Source organism: Chrysemys picta, chromosome 4, assembly GCF_011386835.1.
Source record: "Chrysemys picta bellii isolate R12L10 chromosome 4, ASM1138683v2, whole genome shotgun sequence".
Lineage (NCBI taxonomy): Eukaryota > Metazoa > Chordata > Testudines > Emydidae > Chrysemys > Chrysemys picta.
This window is the reverse complement of record NC_088794.1, coordinates 70,213,465-70,230,170: the sequence shown is the minus strand read 5'-3', so window position 1 is coordinate 70,230,170 and position 16,706 is coordinate 70,213,465. Positions and strand designations below refer to the sequence as shown.

Here is a 16,706-nt window from a genome sequence, read left to right as displayed (position 1 = left end):
AGCACCTTTCAGAAACAATGGCTGGAGGGGCTAGCCATAAGTTGAGAGGCCCTTCATGCTGCCTTAAGGATCTCTTAAGCAGTGCATTTTCATACTCAGGCCTGGAGATATTTTCTTTAGCCTGGTAACGAACCTTACTTAGGCAGTTTTTGGCTGACTGGTATATGTTAAAACTATAAATGTACAATTTACTAAGGACATTGATAGGCACCAGACGTTTTTGGTAATTACTACCTGTTATACAACTAGAGACTTTATTCTCTTTAAAAATAGAAAAAATAATTTAATGAAGTATTATGGATTCAGCCAAAAGCACCAAAAAATCAGGAGTTGTGAAAGTTAAGTTTGAATGTGCAAACTTCATCCTGCTCCTATGCAGCTACACATTACCACAGTATTTAAATATGTGAGCGTATGCTGCCATAGGTACAGCTGTAAATTGACAGTTATAAAAACAAATTGTACTACACCTCTACCCTGATATAATGGTGTCCTCGTGAGCCAAAAAATCCTACCGGGTTATAGGTGAAACCGCGTTATATCGAACTTGCTTTGATCCGCCGGAGTGCGCAGCCCCGCCCCCGCAAGCACTGCTTTACCCTGTTATATCCGAATTCATGTTATATCAGGACATGTTATATCAGGGTAGAGGTGTATTTGAGAAATAGTATGTGATCACACTATATTTTAACACCAGGCATGCTATTTAAAGTGCTTATATCATCACACACATGTGTGCACACCCTAGTATTTAAAAATTCCAATTGAATAAGTACAGCAACCTTATCCCTGTAGCCAGGGGCGGCTCCAGGCACCAACCGCATGCCTGGGGCGGCAAGCCCCGGGGGGGGGGCCTGCTGGTCGCCGGGAGGGCAGCAGTCAGGCTGCCTTTGGTGACATGCCTGCGGGAGGTCCGCCGGTCCCGCGGCTTGGCGGCGGGTACGCCGAAGGTGCGGGACCAGTGGACCCCCTGCAGGCATGCCGCCAAATCTGCATTACCAGTGGACCTCCCGCAGGCGCGCCACTGAAAGCCACCTGACTGCTGTGCTTGGGGCGGCAAAATACATAGAGCCGCCCCTTCCTGTAGCAGATTGTTTTAAAGAAAAAATACTTTGTTAAGGGATCCATTTAAGAGTGTATTTGATGTTCCTTTGAAAGTACCAGTACATAGACGGGGGAATGCCCATTGGTGAGTTATGTTAATTACTAGCTTGAATGAAGTCTTTTGTGAAATGTAACAGCAAAGGGACTGAGCAGGCAGGTACCCAGAGATTGTTGGGTGCTACACTTACCAATCTCTTCCATGTGTATCTTAGCTTTGGAAATCCTCATGAATTTGCAGGTTTGGGATTACGTACATATAAGAAATGGTAACATTAATTCAAGCAGCATTATAGAGTACTTGTCCCAGAATACCATAAGACTATTTACATTATACTACAGTGATTCACTCTAAGCATTAGAGACAAGATTTAAGGCCACAGCATCTATGTACTGTCTTTTCATTACTTTAATCAAACACCACTTAAATCCATGAATTGGCGTGATTTCGAGAATAATGCATCATTAAATATGCATTTTTCATTTGTTTTGATAATTGTAGTTTAATGTTTAGCTACTAATTATATTAAGATATTTGGCAGCATATTTGTTACGAAAATATGAAGTTTGGTAATAAGAGATGTTACTTTTAAAATTTAAAGATTGTAAATTAGCAAAATGCAGGTTAGTAGTAATAGTTCAATGCAGAGGATCTCAAAGTGTGATGTCTGGATTCTTTAGCTGGTCTACACAGAGCTGGGTGGTGACATGATTCTGGCTCCTCCTTATTTCCAGCTGTTAAACTGCTTTTAAAGAAGTTAAAAATATATTTAGAATGGGGTTTTCAAGAGTGCCAAGTCCTGGCCCAACTGTTCCTTTTGAAATCAATGGTAAAACTTACTTAGACTACAACGGGAATTGAGTTAGGCCAGTGTGGAGTGCTTTTGAAAGTCCCTTCCCGCTTCCGCTATTTTCCTAATGTTATTTGTCTATGTAAGCAATTGCTGTAGCTGCCACGGGGATGTTATGCAACCATGAATGGAAGACTAGATGGTCTGCAAAGCAATAACTATATTGAAGTATGATCCATACTTTTTCACAGTATTAATGCCTGAGTTTAAAAAAAAAAAATCATTAAGCCAGGAAGTCTATCATGATAAGCAAGCTGCAGATTAGGTTGCTTCATTAAGACAAAAAACCAAGAAAATTATATTGTACTGTACATAGGAAACATAAGTTTCAATGTCCAATGGTGTGGCATTCAGTCTAATATGATATATATCCCAAACATGAATCTATTATAATTTGATGCAAAAAGGAGCTTTCATTATATCAGCATTTATTTTTTTTCCTCAGTAACTAATGATTGGAAGAAATTTTCATGGGCCTTATTTCTATTTCTACAGGAAGGGGAAGTGGATTGTTGGCCTCTTTTATGCCCAAATCCAAACTGTGAGTACACAGCAATCTCAGAAGGAGAGTGTTGCCCCCGCTGTGTCAGTGATCCCTGTCTGGCTGATCAGATCACTTACGATATCAGAAAAACCTGTGTAGATGGCTATGGGATCACAAGACTCAGTGGCTCCATATGGACAATGGCTGGATCTCCGTGTACAACTTGCAAATGCAAGGTATTATGCGTACATAGTAGTGATTTGTACTGGATCATAAATATAGAGTTGTATTCTACCCCTGGAAGTTCACACACAACTCCCATTGAAGTAAATGAGATTCAAGGGCAGAGAATGTAATCTACAGTATAAAAGTTTTCAATGTATGGTATGCATAGTGGAAACAAAACGTGGTAATTCTATAGGTATTTTCTTGGAAATTTGAGCACAGATATTTAACATCATTCTGCAACTTTAAAATATTCCATCTGAAATCCCTGCAGGTATATTTAATATGAATCTAGGATAGCTATTTTAAAAATTGCCAAGTTTTATATTTATTAAAATGTATTTTACAGAATATTTATTAGAAGCTAATACAATAATAAAAATTTCACTGTATATAGAACTGGAGGATTTTAAACCTCCTTTGCCTCTTCTCCAAGACAAACATTTTGAGAGCATGACCAGATAAGGAATCACTCAGACAAACTCAGAGGTGATATGTAGGAAGGAATAATTTACATGTTGGTTTCACAGATGTAAATGACTACACGTGGTATAAGATGGTAGCAAATTGGGCCCTTCGTCTGTAGGTTATATTAACTTAGAGTCCCTTACATCTCTTCTCTGTTCATTCCCTTAGCACTTCTTAATTTCCTCACAATTATAAGTCGGGGCAGGGGGGGAGGAACATTCTTACAGTAAAAACAGAAAATATTATTTTCATGAGATTTCCAGTCTAATTTTGAAATGTAAGAAGCTTCACGTAATCATCAGAGCAGAACAGTAAGGTTCTGCCTTCATTATATGCAATATAGTGAAAAATCAATGTGGAATGATACTGTTTCTAAACACTATAAAGCTAGATCAATGCTCATGGGAGTCTTTCCATTGATTTCAGTGTGGTTTGGATCAGGTCCTTATATGAGTGGGGAACTGAGGGAATACCCTGTATTTGTAATCAGTGTGTTGCAAACAGGCATAATCATTAGATAAATCACACCCATTTGGGATGCTGAAACTAAAATCTTGGTCCTTGAACTTCAAATCTATCATTTGAATGGAGGGAGAGCTTGCTTAATTCTCTGTGTGTCATAGAATCATAGGACTGGAAGGAACCTCGAGGTCATCTACTCCAGTCCCCTGCACTCATGGCAGAACTAAGTATTAAGTACTAAGATAACCCACTAAAAGGCAGCATCACACATACATAAACTAGGGAAAGCACATAATGGAAATGTGGTCTAGATTAAAATTCTATAAAGTGATTGCAAAACTGGTTGAAAGACCATACTCAAAGAGTAGTTATCAATGAGTCGCTGTCAAACTGGGAGTATGTATTTACTGCAGAGTTCTGCAGGGGTCTGTCTTGGGTCTGTACTCTTGAATATTTTCATGACTTGGATAATGGAATGGAGTGTATGCTCATAAAATTTGCAGATGAAACCAAGCTGACAGGTATTGTTAGCACTCCGGAGAACAGGATTAGAATTCAAAATGACCTTGGAAAAATTGGAGAATTGGTCTGAAATCAGCAAGATAAAATTCATTAAAGAGAAGTACATTTAGGAAGAAAAAAGTCAAATGCACAAATACAAGATGGGGAATAACTGGCTAGACAGCAGTACTGTAGAATAGGATCTATATGGTATAGAGGATAACACATAGAATATGAGTCAACAATGTGACGCCATTGCTAATATTATTGTGTGCTGTTGTATATAAGACACAGGAGGTAATTGTCCCCCTCCGTTCAGCAATGATGAGGTCTCATTTGGAGTACTGTGTCCAGTTATGGATACCACCTTTTAAGAAAGATGTGAACGAATTGGAGAGAGTCCAAAGGAGAACAACAAAAATGACAAAAGATTTAAAAAACCTGGCCTATAAGAAAAGGTTTAAAAAGCTGGGCATGTTTAAGTCTTGAGAAAGGGGGAACCTGATAAGTCTTCAAATAGTTGAGTGCTGTTATAAAAAGGATCAGTTCTTCTCCATGTCCACTGAAGGAAGAGCAAGCAGTAATGGGCTTAATTTGCAGCAAGGAAGATTTAGGTTAAATATTAGAAAAAGCTTTCTAGCTATAAGGATAGTTAAGCACTAGAGTAGGCTTGCCAAGGGAGGGTGTGGAATCCCTGTTCGGGATTTTCTAAGGTTAATTGGAGGTTTCTAAGAACAGGTTAGACAAACACCTGTCAGGGATGGGTTGTGTTTGCTTGGTCCTGCCTCAGCACATGGAGCTAGATTAGATGACCTCTCAAGGACCGTTCTACTCCTACGTTTCTATGATAAACACAATTACACACTGTTGAAAAATCCAGGCCTAACCTCATATTCAGCGACATGTACAAGATTTCCTACAACGTGCGCCTCTTAGTCCAGAGAAAAGCAGAGATCACTTAAGTCTATTCTACAATGAAAAGTTATATTGGCACATCTACGACGAACAGGGGGGTGAAAAAACACCCTCCCCCAACTGATGGAGCTACGTCAATGGAACAGGACTCTGTGAACACAGCTAACTTTGGTCAGGGAGGTGGTGTTCCTACACCAAAGAAAAACCTCTTCTGTCAGTGTAGGGCAGGGATTGGCAACCTTTCAGAAGTGGTGTGCCAAGTCTCCATTTATTCACTGTAATTTAAGGTTTCGCGTGCCGGTAATACATTTTAACATTTTTAGAAGGTCTCTTTCTATAAGTCTATATTATATAACTAAACTATTGTATGTAAAGTAATCAATGTTTTCAAAATGTTTAAGAAACGTCATTTAAAATTAAATTAAAATGCTGATCTTATGCCACCAGCCTGCTCAGCTTGCTGCCAGCCTGGGGTTCTGTTCACCTAGGCCAGCAGCGGGCTGATCAGGGCCTGCGGCCAGGACCCCAGACCTGCGGGGCGGGGGGGGTTCAGGGCAGAAGGCTGGGGTGTGGGGGGTGTTCAGAGATCAGGGCAAAGGGCAGAGAGGGTGCAGGGCAGAAGGCTGGGTGTTTGGGGGGTTCAAGGGTCAAGTCAGGGGGCTGGGGACTGTGGGGGGGTGCAGGGCAGAAGGCTGACTGTGTGTTGCGGTGGGGGGGTTCAGGGCAGAGGGCTGGGGGGTGCAGGGCAGAAGGCTGAGTTTGTGGGGGGTGCAGGGCAGAGGGATGGGGCTGTGGGGGTGCAGGGCAGAAGGCTGGGTGTGTGTTGGGGTGGGGGGGTTCAGGGCAGAGGGCTGGGGTGCTCAGCTCGTGGGGGTGCTCCCAGCCCCCTGCCCTGAGCGGCTCATGGCAGGAGGCTGGAAGGGATATGCCGTGTTCCACCCCCTTCCCCCAGGCTCTGTCCCTACCTCTCTCTGACTCCTCTACGGAGCTGTGTGCACGCTGCCGCTCTTCCTCCTCCCCTTCACTAGGGCCATCAGCTGATTGGCCAGGGAGGGGCCGGAAAGCACCACACTGGGGGAAGAAGTGGGGAGGGGGGAAACTTGGCTGCCGCAGAACCAAGCTTCTGCCTCCTGCCCCCCGCAGAGGAGAGCGATGGGCTGAGTGGGGTTGGGGGCCGGGATTGCGGCAGGGAGCTGCGTGCCACTCAAAATCGGCTTGCGTGCCGTGTTTGGCATGCATGCCATAGGTTGCCGACCCCTGGTGTAGGGTGTGTTTACACTGGGCAGTATGCCAGCATATATGTGTGCTCCTATAGTCTCCCTAGTGTAGGCATACCTTTAGAGCAGTTAGTGTTACCTAAGAAGATATTCATTTGTATAAAAATGGGGACTAAATGAACATGGAGCAAAAGAGTCCTTTTTTACTGCTATTAAAGCATAGCTTTCTAATAGCATACGGAAGGTGAATTACAATTGTCTGTGCTTTATATCACCCACACAGAGAAGTGCTTTCCCTTGATCATTCCTTGATCACTGAAAGTACTGAATGTAGTTTTATAAAAACTAAGCGTGGGTTATATAAAATGCTGTATGAAGTTTTTTCCCCCCTTCCTGTGCCATACTGTAGAACAAGGGTCTCAAACTTAATTTACCTTAGGGCCAGTGTCAGTCCTCAAATCCTCCCAGCAGGCCAGTGTCACTCAGGCTGCCCAGAACCTGCCCCCAAAACTCCCCCCCCCACCTGCCTAAGGCTTTGGGAGGGAGTTTGGGTTGGGGAGGAGGTCTGGTTTGGGGGATGGGATGCAGGCTCTGGGAGGGAGTTTGGGTGCAGAAGGGGTGAGAGGTTGGGTGGGGGAGGGGGTCTGGGATGGAGTTTGGGTGCTGAGTGCAGGAGGAGGGGGTGGGGTTGCAAGCTCTGGGAGGGGGGACAAGGTGGGGGTGGGGAGGGGGAGCGTGTGGGAAGGGGAGGGGGTGTAGGCTCTGGGAGGGAGTTTGGGGGCAGGAAGGGGTGTGTGGGAAGAGGGTAGGGGTGCAGGCTCTGGGAGGGGGTCGGGGGATGCGGTGCTTATCTCGAGCTCCAAGGCGGGGCAGGGGGCCTCCGCGTGCTGCTGCCCCCAAACACTGCCCCCGCAACTTCCCATTGGTTGCAAGGGCGCTCAGGGTGGAGGCAGTGTGTGGAGGCACAGCCTTGCCCCACCCTGGGGCCGCAGGGAGTGGCCGGCAGACACATGGAGTGAGCAGGCAGAAGCCGCTCAGCTCTGCTGCGCTGCCGGTGGTGGGCAGGGCCAAGGGCACCCAGCCCCAAAATTGCCCGGGGGACACATGGCAGGGGGGAGGGAGCACCCGGGGGTGGCAGGAAGGGCCAAGGACACCCAGCCCCAAAATTGCTGGAGCCCTGCGGACCACATTGGGGAGGTTCTCGGGCCGCAGATGGCCCGCGGGCCGGGAGTTTGAGACCTCTGCTGTAGAAGGAGGTGTAGCTCTTCCTTCTGGGCTTTAATTCACCATGATTAGCTTTCCTACCCCTTTTTGGTGGCATTTCCCCTGAGGCTTTGTGATGGGTTTAAATGATACTAGATGCCGCAGACTCAGCTCCATGTCTGGTGGAGTTAAGCTTGGTATGGCATGGGAATTGCTATTACAGTTCTCTTCAGCAAATTGAAAGTCTGGACTACTGGCATATGTTCAAATAGGCTGGAAGTCTCTTTGTTCAACAGATCTTAGCAGAGCTTATTTTTGACTGGTTTCAGAGTAGCAGCCATGTTAGTCTGTATCCGCAAAAAGAACAGGAGTACTTGTGGCACCCTAGAGATTAAGACATTTATTTGAGCATAAGCTTTTGTGGGCTACAGCCCACTTCTTTGGATGCATAGAATGGAACATATATTGAGGAGATATATATACACATACAGAGAGCATGAACAGGTGGGAGTTGTCTTACCAACTCTGAGAGGCCAATTAAGTAAGAGAAAAAAACTTTTGAAGTGACAATCAAGATAGCCCAGTACAGACAGTTTGATATGAAGTGTGAGAATACTTACAAGGAGAGAGAGATTCAATGTTTGTAATGGCTCAGCCATTCCTAGTCCCTATTCAAGCTTAAATTGATTGTATCTAGTTTGCATATCAATTCCAGCTCAGCAGTTTCTCGTTGGAGTCTGTTTTTGAAGCTTTTCTGTTGCAAAATTGCCACCTGCAGGTCTGTCATTGAATGACCAGACAGGTTAAAGTGTTCTCCCACTGGTTTTTGATTTTTATGATTCCTGATGTCAGATTTGTGTCCATTAATTCTTTTGCGTAGAGACTGTCCGGTTTGGCCAATGTACATGACAGAGGGGCATTGCTGGCACATGATGGCATATATCACATTGGTAGATGTGCAGGTGAATGAGCCCCTGACGATATGGCTGATGTGATTAGGTCCTATGATGATGTCACTTGAATAGATATGTTGACAGAGTTGGCATCGGGCTTTGTTGCAAGGATAGGTTCCTGGGTTAGTGTTTTTGTTCAGTGATGTGTGGTTGCTGGTGAGTATTTGCTTCAGGTTGGGGGGTTGTCTGTAAGCGAGGACAGGTCTGTCTCCCAAGATCTGTGAGAGTAAAGGATCATCTTTCAGGATAGGTTGTAGATCTCTGATGATGCGCTGGAGAGGTTTTCGTTGGGGGCTGAAGGTGACAGCTAGTGGCGTTCTGTTATTTTCTTTGTTGGGACTGTCTTGTAGGAGGTGACTTCTGGGTACTCGTCTGGCTCTGTCAATCTGTTTTTTCACTTCAGCAGGTGGGTATTGTAGTTTTAAGAATGCTTGATAGAGATCTTGTAGCTGCTTGTCTCTGTCTGAGGGACTGGAGCAAATGCGGTTGTATCTTAGAGCTTGGCTGTAGACAATGGACTGTGTGGTGTGTCCTGGATGGAAGTTGGAGGCATGTAGGTAAGTATAGTGGTCAGTAGGTTTCTGGTATAGGGTGGTATTTATGTGGCCATTACTTATTAGCACAGTAGTGTCCAGGAAATGGACCGATCGTGTGGATTGATCTAGGCTGAGGTTGATGGTGGGATGGTGGGATTATTGAAATCACGGCAGGGCCTGAGGAGACTGATAATTTGGGAGAAAATAGCAAAGTAAAAGATCAACTATTTTATTTTATTCAGGTATTCTCTGCCATTTTAATATTGTTGGGTTTTTTAGAATATATGTTATGCTCATGAGAGGGGACTGGATGGCTCCAGGCATTTTTAATGAGGACTGTTGAGCCTTTCACACATATGTTTCTGGTTTAAGAGCAATTCAGGTCAGATCTGATGCAGAATCATTACAATCTGACCAATGGGAAATGAGTTGGCGATTTCATTCAGGTATATAACGGAAAAAGATGCCACATCATAAGAAAAATCACCACAACTATCTCCTTTGAGAAATCTCAGCAAAAAGGCCATGGCCTGAATGGGCATGGCAACTGTACTAACTGCTATGGGGGTCAAAAATCACAAAATCCTTTCTGTGTCCTGTGAATATATATAGGATACCCATCTCCAGGTCTTATAAGCCCCATATTTTCTGTTTTTAATGATATTCTGTGTGGATAAGTAACACTGATTTGTTTGTTGTACAGAATGGGAATGTCTGCTGTTCTGTGGATTTAGACTGTCTTCACAATAACTGAAGCATTAAGATTGGACTCTTCTCTGTGAGGAAAATTGATGCAGTTAACATCTTAAATGAAGTTGTAAGAGTTGATGTTTTATACAACATACAATTACCAAAGTCTTCACCTGAGGAAGATGTTTGGGAGTTGCCTTTGGGACCTACCACTATGCTATCCTTGTCTGGGTGACTTTACAGTACAAAGCATATAAGTCTATGGTTGTTAAAAAAGTTTTCAGTGTTGTAAATTATACACTTTTCCTGTCAAATCATTTACAAATACCTTTAAATTATTTCATGGGTAAACTAATGATGTAATTTTGGTTTAATTTGTGTATTGACAACATGATTGAAACTCAGATTATTTTACTTTGGATCTAGATTCTACAACTAAGGCTGCCTGTTGTGATTTTGTCCCATAATACTGCATACTTAGTTCTGAGGTCCCTGTCAGATGTATTTATGAAAATATGTATGTATGTACAGTCAAATTGCATAATACTTATATTTCATAGCTGTCACACATTGTAAAACATTCCAAAGTACATTTGACCTGTACAGGCTGGGAGTAATCAAACCTAAGTCTATCTTTAAAAAAAAAAAAAAACCAAAACACACAAACACATTTTCTTTTCCAAACATATGAACTAGTAACAGAATTCCTGTATTGAGCAGTAAAGCACATATCCAGTGCCCTTTCAACACATATCCAGGAAACAATGCCCCTTATTGATATCAGGTTTAGCAGAGTGGTCGAGTTTGCAAGTGACACTACAAATACTGGATGTTGGTGGCATTCATCTGGATTGTGAAACAATCAAAGGGCTTTAAACTTGTATATTTAGAATGGGGTGGGCATGTCTATACTGCAGTTGAACATGCACTGCTGGTCTGTGGCAGCTGATTTGTGGGGCTCAGGCTACTGGGCGATAAAATTGCCATGTAGACATTTGGGCTCGGGCTGGAACCTGGGCTGTGGGACCCTCCCCACCTTGTGGGGGATCCCAGAGCTCAAGCTCCAGCCCAAACCTGAACATCTACACTGTAGTTTTGCAGCCCAAGGCAAGTGACACAGGTCAGGTGTAGATGTTTAAATGCTGTGTAAAAACTTACCTAGTTCCACCAGTGTAGATGAGTTCACCATCTCTCCCAGTGTACTTACTTTCCTATAATGAAATCTACCATTCATAACAGGCTGAACCATTGTAGAGATGACAAGAAATGGTGTAAATGACGATTACATTTAGCCTGAATTTCAGCTTACATTGCAGCAGGCAGCGTGCTAGCCCTGGGAGATTGGAACATTCTATGCTACAATTTTCATTACATGTAACATATTCAGGAAGCAATCTGGCCCCTTTTTGTACTCTTCTGACATTCAAAAGAACATAATCTATTAAGTTAAAAAGCATTTTATGCATGATTAAAACCCCAAACCTAGGCAGAAGTCCTAATTAAAACTCGAACAAAAGGTTAGATTTTTGGATGTCATCAAAGGAAGATGTAACTCTTTCTTTGTTTTCATGAGGCTAGAAAGTTTGTAGTACTGGAACAAAAATCTATTTCAAATCTGATGGCATATACACCTTAAATGCCACATTTTCGATGTGCTGTTGTACTCTGTTCTGCTTATCTGTATAGTGTTCTTTGCCTCCCCAACCCCTTTTTCTTTAATTAACTAAACAGCAGGTGTTTGGAAAAAGATTGCAGATATAAGCATACTGGCTATACTTTGGAAAAGTATACATTTGTGAGTTTTTCATAGCTTTATCCAGGAAATGTGAAATTGATTTATAAGAATGGTGTGTGACTGTATATAAAGGAAGAATATTAGAATATTCTTTTAAATAATGTACTTTCATGTTTCTCCTAAGGGGGTTTTGCAAAATGTTATAAAAATTACTTGCAATCATTTAGCTATTTTTAGTCCACTATTCATTATTAGCATTGATAATTTACTTAGGTTTGTTCATGACTGGGATCCAGCTTAAACATAGTCATTATTTTCTTTAAATGTCCAGTCGTTTTCAGCTTCCCATGTGTTGTTTACATTTGCATTGTTTTAATGATTGTATTATAAGGGAAACAGTTGTGTTTTATATGATACTCAAAGGATGTTTGTAAATCATACTGTCTTCATTTTGTAAATCACATTGTAAACCCAAGGGTAATTCAATTGGAGGAGACAGTCAGTGGGCTGGCATACAAAAGGGAATGATTTAAAACTTGTGGGCCTCTAAATAAACTCCTATGTACAGATTGCCTTTCCTTAATCTTATTAGCAATATTGTAAAAACCCAAAGATGGTTTTAAAGCCCAAGTTTATTACAAACATTTTTCCTTTCCCAAATGCATTAGCAGAGTAGTAAGTTACTGCTATGGCTGCAAAGAAGGATTGTTTGAGACTTAGCAACAGAGCTCTAGGAAATACTTCCATTCATCCTCAAACCATGCACTGTTGTTCTAGGTCCAGTCCATTTGCAAACCTCACCACCTGATGTTCTGTGGATGCATCTGGAGAGTTTGGAAGCCAGCAAGTCTTTCTTCTCTCAAAGAGCCCTTATTTCCCTGGATGCCTTCTTACAGTCCTCCGAGTTTCCAGGCATAAGGCAGAGCCCAGCTGAGGAAATTTGAACCTGGGAGGTTCACGTTCTGTGCTCAATGGACCATCAGGGGACAGCTAACAAACCCCTTGGTGTACTGAATCCTGCAGTCTTGTGTAGCCCTGTTTAGCAAACACTATCTCCTGAGTTATAAAGATTGAATTGTTTACATCGAGGCAGAGAATGGATACTAGGGTTCTCTTATTTATACTGCGTTAACATGACTATGATGAATAATTCCTTGTGGAGAGAGAGTTATTAGGGACACCAGAATTATGTGAACATAGAAAACTTATAGAGAGAAATATTCATCTCAAACAATGGTGAAGGACCATCAGTTCACTATGTTTCATTGTCAAAAGAATGATGAGATTTTGTAATATTTTACTTTAACTACAAAGTCTGGGAAGACATTTTTCACCTAAAAGCCTATTGAGACAATGAAAACTCTTCAGAGACCAAGTATCAGGGGGTAGCCGTGTTAGTCTGTATCTACAAAAACAACAAAGAGTCTGGTGGCACCTTAAAGACTAACAGATTTATTTGGGCATAAGCTTTCGTGAGTAAAAACCTCATTTGCAAATTCAACACCATTAATCTGGGCTTGAATAGGGATTGGGAGTGGCTGGCTCACTACAGAAACAGCTTTTCCTCTCCTGGAATTGACACCTCCTCATCTATTATTGGGAGTGGACTACATCCACCCTGATTGAATTGGCCTTGTCAACACTGGTTCGCCACTTGTGAAGTAACTCCCTGCTCTCCATGTGTCTGTATATAATGCCTGCATCTGTAGCTTTCACTCTATGCATCCGAAGAAGTGAGGTTTTTACTCACGAAAGCTTATGCCCAAATAAATCTGTTAGTCTTTAAGGTGCCACCAGACTCTTTGTTGTTTTCTTCAGAGACCAGTCTGTGTATTTTCTGAATTTCTCTTCTTCATTTGGAGCGTAGTCCTGCTGACAATGGGAGTTTTGATGCTAACTTCACTTGGGGCACAATAGGCTCAGATCATTATTAGAGATATCTGCACAAAAGCAGGATCTTTGCTGCTTAAGGAAACAGGCCTTTTATCCTTACTAAGGACAAACTCTCACTAGGGCCTTGGCTACACTTGCAGCTGTACAGTGCTGTGAGGTAAACCTGTCTTCGTACAGCTGAGTAGGGAAAGCGCTGCAGTCTGTCCACGCTGACAGCTGACAGCACAGTGGTGTGGCCACACTTGCAACATTTGCAGCTGTGTTGGGAGCGGTGCATTATGGGCAGCTATCCCAGCATTCATGTGGCTGCAATGTGCTTTTCAAAATGGGGAGGGGGGTGGGGTGGATTGTGACAGGGAGTGTGGGGGGGAGAGTGAGTGCTTTTTGGAGCATGTCAGCTCTCTATTTTGCAAGTTCTGAACCCCCAGCCCCCTGCTCGTTCATTTACTCACTCAAAGCAAGCTGCAAACTGTTTGCTTTTCTCTGTGGTACAAACTTTGAAACCAGCACTTCCGCATTCCTGCAGCCGGTCACAACAATGGAGAGGACTGGCCACTTGACAATGTGATTAGTACAGCGCTGCAAGCGTTTACACTCACACCCGTGAGTCGTAGCCACTCCGCTGCAGCTGTTATTCCTCTCGGAGATGTGTAGTACCTGCAGCTGTGTACCCAGGGAGATACAGTGCTGCAAGTGCCCTGCCAGTGTGGACGGGGAGTGAGTTACAGCGCTGTAACTCGCAAGTGTAGCCAAGGCCTAAAGGTAGTTGTAAGCATTCAGCTGATGATGATCACGTCTCTCACAAAAAAATTATGGCTTCAGCTAATCATTTCAAAGGCAGTTAATGTTGCAAAGGAGTCTGGCTTCATGAATAAGGAATGAGAAGTAGGGGAGCAAGACCAAAGAACAGCAGCAAAAATGCAGAGAAGCTGTTACTAGTAGAACTATGCAAAATGTGAGAGATGCATTATCTCAGTTGTTCTCAAACTTTTGTAGTGATGACTCCTTTCACACAGCAAGCCTATTAGTGCGACCCCCCCCCCTAAAGTAAAAACACAGTTTTTTATATTTAAGACTGTTATAAATGTTGGAGGCAAAGCAGGGTTTGTGGGTGGAGGCTTACAACTTGTGACCCTAACAACATCGTGACCCCCAGTTTGAGAACACCTGCATTATCTAGTGGCCTGAGTACAGGACTGGGACTCAAGAACTCTGATTCTCTACATGGGCTTGGGTAAGTCACTTAATTTTCAGCCTCCTCCTCTGAGTTCAAATGCTGGCTCCTGGAATCATTTCCCGTGCAGTGTAACTCCACTAGTTACACCATATCAGGACCCTCCGCACTCAAAGGGACAGTTTTACTCCCCTTATTCAATTCCTCCAATGTTCCTGTGAGGTAGATGTGTAGTACTTCAAAGATGAAGAGCTAAACATTGTCTCTAAATAAGATGTTTTGCTGTGTTTTCCATTATGAGCTGTCAGTGAATTTACAAGCTTAACGGTGTAATACAGTAAAACATTTAGCTTAATTAGCATTAACTTTCCAATCATATTGTGGCTTCTAAAAAAATTAAATTACAGCTGGATTTCAGTGTAGCAGACAAGTTATATTTCACAAAATGATAGGTAAAACCTCAAGAATAATTCAATAAATGGTAGAGGAAAGGGTGTAAATCATAACTCCTGCTAAACATGTGAGACATCTCACATAATTATGATTATGGAAGTGCCATTACATAAGAGCAATCCGTGACACAATTTGATGCAACCTTTTTCCTAAATGTTAGACAATTGTTTCAGGAACACATTCTGCTCTTGGAAAGATAAGGGCCTAATGTTCCTCTTGCTCACATCATGTTTAAACTAGTGCAACTTCAGCTTTATACTGTCACCTATGTCAATCAAGGCTAACTCTACCGGAATGTAAATGAGTCAAGAATAAGGCCCAAACTGTCAGGCACAAAGTATTCTGACTTTTCTCTCACACAAGTGAGCATCAGCAATAAGTATTTAAGTCACTGGAATTACACCAGGGTAAAAGCAATGCCAGACAGACAAGCAAGGCCACATTGCTGCAGAGATCTACTAGTAAAAGGCTGATCTTTCTTTGAACACAGGAAGTAAATGAGTTAACACAGGACTTGTTTGTGTTGCTGTTGGAATCCACCAAGTAATATGACAACAGTAGTTCTGCTCATGATTATCTTCTTGTATACATCAGCCCAATATAATAGTCAAGAAAAAGGATCTTCAGGCATCCACTCACCCAAAGCATCAAGGCAGCATTTCTGAGATTTTTGTGGAGAAGTGATTTTTTTTTCCTTCCAAAACAGTGACTGGCAAATCCATCTCGCACATTTTCAACAGGTTAAAATCAGATTATTCCCCACATGAGTCTCTATCAGGGAACCATTCCAGTAACATGGGATTGGTGGTGGATAGCAGGCTCATATATGAATAAATTATGAAGAGCCAAATTCTGCTCCCAGTTACCCCTGGGCAACAGTATTGAAGTAAATAGAAATGCATGGGTATAAGCGAGATTAGGGTTTGGCCCTAAATCAATCATAAATACAGACATCATTCTAAAAATCTATGCTGTTATTTCAAATGCACTATAGCATGAGTACTTATAATTTTAATGAGTGGGGTTCTGGGTGGTCAAGGTTCCTACATTGGCTGTACCACAGATTTTTTTCATCCTAACTTTGTATGTGAGTTGTTTTTGTGTTCTTGAGAGGCAGCCATGGAGTCTCAAATTCTCTTTCTGAAGAGAGCAGCAGCAGCAGCAGCACCACACACTTCTCCTTAATGACCCTCGTGCATCTATTTCTTGTCCTGGAAGAACCAACTCTAGGAAGCAGAAGGTAAGTTACTCTCTGTGCCCATTCAATATGGGATCTCTGCTTCTACCACCATCTAGACTGATCATACAATGAAAACTGCCACCCAAAATGGACACACTGTCTACCAAGAGCTGGCCTGGGATCACTGACACATTTCACATATTCCACTAAACAGCTCTTTGACAGCAGTGGCATTTAGTTATCTTCCATAGTATCGCTAGTTTTGAACTGAATCTTTGGAGGAGAGACTCTGTAGTCATCCTACATATATCATAAGATCTACAGCTTTGTATTTATAAATTCATGCACAAATATATAGAGACAAGGTAGGTGAGGTAATATCTTTATTGGACCTACTTCTGTTGGTGATAGACACAAGCTTTCGAGCGTACTCAGAACTCTTCTTCAGTGCTACGTACTCCAAAGAAGAGCTCTGTGCAAGCATGAAAACTTGTCTCTCTCACCAACAGAAGTAGGTCCAATAAAGATATTACCTCACCTACCTTGTCTCACTAATACCCAGGAACTGTATACAACAATGCATTAAACATACACACACACTTTACCAGCCAGTGAAGTGCACTGGCATTTGGAAGGCAGCTGATATTCAGCAATGCATGAAGATG

General features: G+C 42.5%; 1 protein-coding gene across 10 annotated transcripts in view; it reads left to right on the top strand.

The window, feature by feature from the left end:
* Positions 1 to 11,911, top strand: part of NELL1 (neural EGFL like 1) — a 435,745-nt gene extending 423,834 nt beyond the window's left edge. For all 10 annotated transcript variants that reach the window (XM_065592563.1, XM_065592572.1, XM_065592571.1 and 7 more), the window contains 2 exons: positions 2,448 to 2,672; positions 9,620 to 11,911. In XM_065592563.1, coding sequence (XP_065448635.1) covers positions 2,448 to 2,672; positions 9,620 to 9,670 — 276 coding nt within the window. In that variant the 3' untranslated portion in view covers positions 9,671 to 11,911. The remainder of the gene's footprint in view (positions 1 to 2,447; positions 2,673 to 9,619) is intronic.
* The last annotated feature ends 4,795 nt before the right edge of the window (positions 11,912 to 16,706 follow it).